Below are 7,794 nucleotides of genomic sequence, written 5' to 3'. Positions count from 1 at the left end.
AAGTGAATTGAAGATGAAGTGAGGAAGGGAGGAAGGCCTTTTGGCCGAAATTTATAAGGGGAGAAGGGGAGAGGTGAGGCGGTTTGCATAAGGAAGTAGCAACTTGTATTCTTTTGAATATAAAAACCTAGGGTAACGGCCTTTAAAATATAATAATCAAAGTATGGTTTTTCTTTATATTATAATAACCTAAGTAGGATTCTTTTGATTATAATACATAAAATTGGTCATAATGATGTTGGAGAGTTAGTGTATGGTGGGAAAAGAGGAGACACGTTTTGTCTTCTTATAGTTTTTTAAAAACCTAGCCCTTTTTATAAAACTTTGACACTTTTTTATATAAAATGTGTTGGAATATGAGAAATTTTGTAAGGTTTAATAACTAATAAGAATGATGTTATTTAATATCAGTGCCGGTGATAAGGGGTGGCAAGAAGGACCTCTACACAGGGCCTTTTATTTTCAGGGGCCCAAATATTTTTTACTTATACTATATATAATAAAAAATTAAATCAGATTTAGGCCCAACTTTCACGAGAAGTCCAACTCCAGCGATCCACAGAGGTAGAATCTTGTCCGATTTTATGTGATCGTGAGCGTGAGCGACAAGGAGTGAGCGAACAACAGCGTGCAGAGAGCGTGAGGAAGGGACGATTGAGTTTTCTATGATTATAGAGTATTCTCTATTCATTCAGATACCAGAAATCAAAAGGCTTAAAGGGAAACAACGGTATTTTCAATTTATCAGTCGCTGTTTTTCTTGTAGTCGCTATTTTTCTTGTTTTTTTTGTTCCAGAATCCACTTCCAGGCGATCATTCTTTAAGTTTTGTCATTGCACACTTTTTAGAAACAACTTATCAGAATTAGTGAATTACTTAATAATACTTATGATTAATTGAATGTGAATGTTACCACTTACCAGAGTATATATTATCAAAAATCAGGGCTCAAAATGTTATCATTGGGATCAAATCCAAACCGAGGAGGAATTCTGTTGTATTCAATATCATGGGAGGGATATAAACTTGGCGAGAGAGTTAACATGAAGGATTCCATATGTAAAAACACTTATTAGATTAATAATGAACTTGAATGTTTTCTACTTTTTCTGAATGTTGAACAATTGAACTAATGAACTTGAAATTGAATCACAGAATCAGATTAATAAGATTATAATTTATCAAAAAGCTAAATGTTGAAATAAGAAATAAGATTATGATAATTGAGAAAGTAGAATATGTTAATGTATGTTAAAAGCAGAAATCATATTATGAGAAATTAGAATAAGTTAAGTGTTAACTGTTTATCGAAAATTGAAATTAGATTATGAGATTATCAATTGTGTTTATCGGTTGATGTAACTTGATTGTTAAAAGTTGAAAGTTTGAAACTATTGAACTTGTAGTGATGAAGTCTAAACAACCATCCGACTTTCAAAAACATAAAAAGAGAAAAGTTGATGAAGAAAAGAGAAAGGCTGACGCTGGTTCTCTAGATAAGTTTATCCATAGAAAACATATTGAAGAGCAAGTTGAAGAGCACGTTGAAGACCATGTTGAAGTGCACGTTCAAGAGCATGTTGAAGAGCAAGAGCATGTAGAAGTAGAAGTAGAAGAGGTAGAAGTGGTAGAGCCTGTTAAAGAGCTTGTTGATATATATGATCTAAGAAGGTGGGAAAAACATAATCATGAGGAGGTAAAACTTTTGGTTGAGAAAGGTCCTAAAAGAGATACTAGTATTATGTATGGTCCCTACGATAAAAATGGTAGACGATTTTCTGTAGCATTATATACAAGAACTTTACCAAATTTGGAGAAGTGTGATAGAGAGTGGCTAGTATATTCGAAAGAGCATGACAAGGTATTTTGTTTTTGTTGTAAACTGTTTAGAAAAGGGATTTCTAAAGGTAAATTGGGTGATGAAGGTTATTCAGATTGGCACCATGTTACCACTAGAGTTAAAGAATATGAAACATCCTTGGATCATCTTACAAATAGGAATAAGTGGTTTGATATGCGTAAACGATTGAAATTGAACGAAACAATTGATAAAGTTCAATACGAGCAATTCAAGAAAGAAAGAGATTACCAGAAACAAGTCCTTTTGAGAATTATTGAATTAGTGAAGTTTCTTGCTAAACATAATTTAGCATTCCGTGGATCAATTGAAAAGTTGTATGATAAAGGTAATTATAAATTGTATATTTTTTTTCCAATTCCACCAAATACCTTTCTGTTAATTATTATGACTGATTCCACTTCTTATTTGTTAATTGTAGTTAATAGATAATGGAAAATTTTTGGGTGTCATTGAAATGTTGGAAGAGTTTGATCCGGTTAACAAAGAGCATGTGCGGCGGATCACAAGTGACGAACTTCATGTGCATTATCTTGGCCACACGATCCAAAACGAACTAATACTTTTGATAGCTCAAGAAATTAAAAAAGAACTTATCAAGAAGATAAAGGAAGCAAAGTACTACTCAATCATACTTGGTTGTACTCCCAATTCAAGTCACCAAAAACAGATGACTATAATAGTGAGGTATTTAAAGTTATCATATAATTTTGTTACCGAGGAGGAGTCCTTTTTAGGTTTTTTGAATGTTGATGATACCACCGGAAAAGGACTATTTGATATTACACTTGAGGAGTTAAAGTCTCTTGGTCTTGAAATTGATGATATGCATGGTCAAGGCTATGATAATGGAGCAAACATGAAAGGAAAGCACCAAGGAGTGAAAAAGAGATTTTTAGATCTAAATCCTAGAGCATTTTACACTCATTGTGGTTGCAATTCTTTTAATATAACATTATGTGATATGGCTAACAAGTGCGTTAAAGGAAAGAACTATTTTGGACTCGTCCAATGTATTTATACTATCTTTGCAAATTCTACTAAGAGGTGGGAAATTTTGAAAGATAATGTTACAGCTTCGAGTCTTAAGTCATTGTGTCAAACTCGTTGGGAAAGTCGGGTTGAGAGTGTAAAGGCTATTAAATTGCAACTTGTTGATGTACAAGAAGCTTTACTTGAAATTGGAGAAAAGGATAATGATGTTGTAGTTGCAAATGAAGCAACTTCATTGGCAGAAAAAGAACTTGGTGACTTTGAATTTTTGGTGTCAACAATTATCTGGTATCAAGTATTAAACCATGTGAATATTGTGAGTAAAAAGTTACAGTCAAAGGATATGCATGTTGATAATGCTATTAAAAAATAAACAAATTGGTTGAGTACTTCGAAGATTATAGAGAAACTAGTTTTCAAAAGCGATTATTGAAGCTAAGGAGATTGCTATTGAATTGGGTATTGATCCAATATTTCCACAAAAGTGTTTGATTCAAAGGAAAAGAAGGTTTGATAAGAGTTCAAGCAGCGAAGAATTTCATTTACAGCCGAAGAGAATTTCAGAGTCAATTATTTCTTATACATTGTTGATCAAGCTAGTTCTTCTCTTGAGACAAGATTTGAACAATTCAAAGAGTATGACAAATTATTTGGTTTTTTATTTCCACATAATTTGAAGGGAATGGAAGATAAAGATCTTAAGTCGTCTTGTCATTGTCCTGAAAAAGCACTCAAGTTTGAAGGAAGATCGGATATTGATGCCGATGAACTTTATACAGAGTTGGAATTAATTGAGACATTGGACAGCAATGAATTTAGCAACCCTATAGATGTTTTGAAGTTTTTGAAAGAACTTGATTATTTCCCAAATGCAAACATTGCATATAGAATATTGTTGACTATTCCAGTAACAGTGACATCTGTAGAAATGAGTTTTTCGAAATTTAAGTTGTTGAAATCTTACTTACGCTCAACAATGAACCAATAAAGACTTAGCGGTTTGGCCATGATATCAATCGAGAACAAAATCTTAGAGAGTATAGAGTATGATTAGTTGATCAACCAATTTGCTATCAAGAATGCTAGAAGAGCTTCATGGATCGTATATGTAATTAATCATTAAAATACTATGTTTTTGCTTTGTTTATTGCTATAAAGTTTATAGTCGTTTTTTAAAAATAGTTTATTTATTCTTAGTCATTACACGTTTGGGCTTAGGGCCTTTTTTTTCCGGTTCGTCCTGAGCATTTGAATCCTCAGGACCGGCCCTGTTTAATATTAATAATAATAGTATTGAAACCTTATAATTTGAGCATTTCCAAATCTGTTATATAAAAATATGAGTGTTAAAACATGTTATCTTACATTTTCTTGAGTAAATGACCCTTTTTTCAGGAAAAACCATCGATGTATGAAGCCACATACTAGGTCTAGTTTCATTCTATGTCTCAATAGTTTTATAAATATGTTTTCATTATGTTATGAATATTCTTTATACCAAAATAATATCTTGTGTGTTTTATCGAGTTTCAAGCACTGATAAGCTATTTGAACGTAATTAAAGCATTTACACGATAATTGATTCAAAATGGCGTATGTAATATTATAATATCCATTAATACATTAGGAAAGTTATGAAAATTACATTTCACCATTTAACCTAATTTACGCTTCAGTTTGTAACACCGTGAATTTCAAAATAATTTTTCACAATTTATAAAAACATTTCTCATTAATTTTTCATAAAAACATCAAGTTTAAATCTCAATTCACATTACACAAAATCCCAAGATCAATGTATATCAAAAATCCCATGCGTGTGTACAGATCAAGCCGGCGCCTTCCCACGGTCATCACTAGTACCTGAAATAACAACACTAACACTATAAGCACAAAGCTTAGTGAGTTCCCCAAAATACCACATAAACACACACACACACACACACACACATATATATATATATATATATATATATATATATATATATATTAGCCACTCAAGGCTATAACTCTGTGGGTCCGTGCACCCAAGCTCTGTGAACCCTCAGGTTCTAACTCTAGGAACCTTCCGGTTCCAACTCTATAAACATGCACAACATAAATCACATAGACATCATGCAGTACAACACATAGCATACACATACCATACACATACTCTGACACAAAACTCTGATTACCTACTCAAGGTAAAGTATAGTGAGAAGACTCACCTCGTGAATATCGATAGCTAGCAAATCCCGAAATCACACGTGCTCGATCCTCCGAGCTACAATCTCCCTATAACATCATATGTCTCTAATTAACACTTTTTAACACTAAGGTTGACTACGCCTAAGAAGTCAACACTGGTCAACTCTTGGTCAACGGTCAACGGTCAACTTTGACCGGACTCGGCGAGTGCACTATGGCGACTCGGCGAGTCTAGACGTTTTCACCAATCTCTCTGGAATTTACTTTTTACACGTCGAGTACTCCCCCTGACTCGACGAGTTCCACCTGGAAGAATCGCGGGGCCACCCCGACTCAACTCGCCGAGTCTCAAGAACAACTCGGCGAGTCCCAGTTCAACTCAGACCACCTGTCTTTTAGGGACAGTCGATCAAGGAGATGACGGAAGATGGCATCAAATCAACGGCGTAAAGGCTTGGATGACTTTATTTAGGCCATGGCACTCTTTTCAATGGCAAGGACAGCTTTCGTCGTTTTTTGACTAAAGACATTCAATTTCGATCATTACTCCAGATTCCGTAATCCGACGTGAACTTGCACGACTGAGCTGCGCTGCGTTTGCCTAGCTGGGTGAAGGACGTAAAGGAAGAGGGCAACCACATAATAAGTATCATGTAGAGCAATGTCTAGCCCAGAATTTGCCGGAACGATTCCAGTGAGTCCCCCTATGGTGAACAAAAATATGACTCGCCCTAACTCACTAAGTCAACCTATGACTCGACTGGACCACTCACTGGGCGATCTGAGGGCAATCTTCAAGCTACTCGCCGAGTCTGCTCATCGGACTCGGCGAGTCCATGCCATGCAATCACTCAAACTTGCTTCTAAGGTCAGATCTTCTCCAACAATTCATAGATCTGGCCTTCCTAGACTGATTTAACACGTAAAGTCCTTATCTTGGTGTTCATAACACACCCCATGGCTCATAAATGGCATTTTGACCTAAGGCATAAGGATTCCAATCCAAAACCTCCATTGATTCACAAAAAGCCTGGGCAAAGGGACACTCTGGACCTCCAAAGGTCCAGATCTACAACTTAACTCACTCAAGGGACCAAGGAAACGCTAGATCTTATCATAAAGGGCTCAATAAGCCCTAAATCAACATAAATCTCGACATAGCAGAAATAGCTCGAAGAATATACCTCAAATGCGATGCTCTGGACCCCAAACTCTCAGAAAGTGGCTCCTCTTGCCTTTCCTTAGCTGATCCTCCCTTTTCCTTGCAAGATGACACTTCCAAGATCAATAATGGCCTCCTTCTACGCTCAAAACGCTCACACTCGATTAGGGTTTCGCTCAAGGGACTGGTGAGCACAAATGACAGCCATAAGGCCCTTTAAATAGGTCCCAAACCCGAGAAATTAGGGTTTCATTAAACAGCGCAGACTCGCCGAGTCCATACCTTGGACTCGCCGAGTCCAAGCGCGAACCCGCGTCCAGAACCGCGATCCTACTCAGCGAGTCTGAGCTCCAACTCGCCGAGTCCCCTCTCAAAACACCAAAAACATAAACATAAAAGATACCTAGAAATCCGGGCTGTTACAACTCTCCCCCACTAGAACTAGACTTCACCCTCGAAGTCTCGCTCTGAAAATAGCTCTGGATGCTGCTCACGCATCTCACACTCCGGCTCCCAGGTCATCTTTGATCCCTTCCAATGTTGCCACTGAACCAACACCAAAGGTACCTCCTTGTTCCTCAGAACCTTGATCTTCCGATCTCTGATGGCCACTGGCCTCTCGGCATAATTCAGGCTCGCATCCACCTGAATATCCTCTAATGGAACCACTGCCGACTCGTCGGCTATACACTTCCTCAACTGCGACGCATGAAAAGTGTCGTGAATCTGCCCCAACTCTGCTGGCAACTCCAAACGATAAGCTACCCGGCCTACCCTCGCAACCACACGAAATGGACCAATATACCGGGGCCCCAACTTGCCCCTCTTCCTGAATCGAATCACTCCTTTCCAAGGAGAGACCTTCAGGAGAACGAAGTCGCTGACCTGAAACTCAAGCTCGGACCGGCGTCTGTCTGCATAACTCTTCTGTCGGCTCTGAGCGGTTAACAACCTCTGTCTGACCTGCTGAATCTGCTCTGTCGTCCGAAGCACGATCTCTGTACTGCCCATCACTCGCTGACCAACCTCTCCCCAACAAATGGGGGTCCGACACCTCCTCCCATACAACAACTCAAAGGGTGGCATACCAATGCTCGAATGATGGCTGTTGTTGTAGGAAAACTCTGCCAAGGGTAAATACGCATCCCAGCTACCCCTGAAATCCAACACACATGCTCGGAGCATGTCCTCAAGCGTCTGAATCGTCCGCTCACTCTGACCGTCTGTCTGGGGATGATATGCGGTACTAAAATGCAGTCTAGTACCCAACTCCTCATGAAATTTCTTCCAGAACCTGGAAGTGAAACGCACATCACGGTCCGAAACAATCGAGATCGGCACCCCATGCCGAGATACCACTTCCCTCACATACACTACCGCCAATTTCTCTGCTGAAGAACTCTCACTAATGGCAAGGAAGTGAGCGCTCTTCGTCAACCTGTCCACAATCACCCAAATTGCATCAACTCCTCTGGCAGTCCTCGGCAATTTGGTGATGAAGTCCATAGTGATCTGTTCCCACTTCCACTCGGGAACCTCCAATGGCTGCAACTTGCCATGCGGCCTCTGGTGCTCGGCCTTAACCCTACGG

The 7,794-nt window shown here is 38.4% G+C and overlaps 1 protein-coding gene across 1 annotated transcript; it reads left to right on the top strand.

Moving 5' to 3' along the window:
• Positions 1-1,408: 1,408 nt before the first annotated feature.
• LOC145098829 (uncharacterized) lies at positions 1,409-3,839 on the top strand. The gene is made up of 3 exons (XM_079036428.1): positions 1,409-2,186; positions 2,287-3,146; positions 3,531-3,839. Exons 1-3 carry the CDS (start codon positions 1,409-1,411, stop codon positions 3,837-3,839), a joined length of 1,947 nt encoding a protein of 648 aa, XP_078892554.1.
• The last annotated feature ends 3,955 nt before the right edge of the window (positions 3,840-7,794 follow it).

Source organism: Lactuca serriola, chromosome 4 (assembly GCF_051521515.1).
Source record: "Lactuca serriola cultivar US96UC23 chromosome 4, Lser_US96UC23_V15, whole genome shotgun sequence".
NCBI lineage: Eukaryota > Viridiplantae > Streptophyta > Magnoliopsida > Asterales > Asteraceae > Lactuca > Lactuca serriola.
This window is presented reverse-complemented; position numbering and strand designations above follow the sequence as displayed.

Coding starts and splice junctions, on each gene's coding strand:
- LOC145098829 (XM_079036428.1), top strand. CDS start 1,409: ATGAAGTCTAAACAACCATCCGACTTTCAAAAACATAAAAAGAGAAAA. Junction 2,187..2,286: donor TGAAAAGTTGTATGATAAAG/GTAATTATAAAT, acceptor TGTAGTTAATAG/ATAATGGAAAATTTTTGGGT. Junction 3,147..3,530: donor CAACAATTATCTGGTATCAA/GTATTAAACCAT, acceptor CATAATTTGAAG/GGAATGGAAGATAAAGATCT.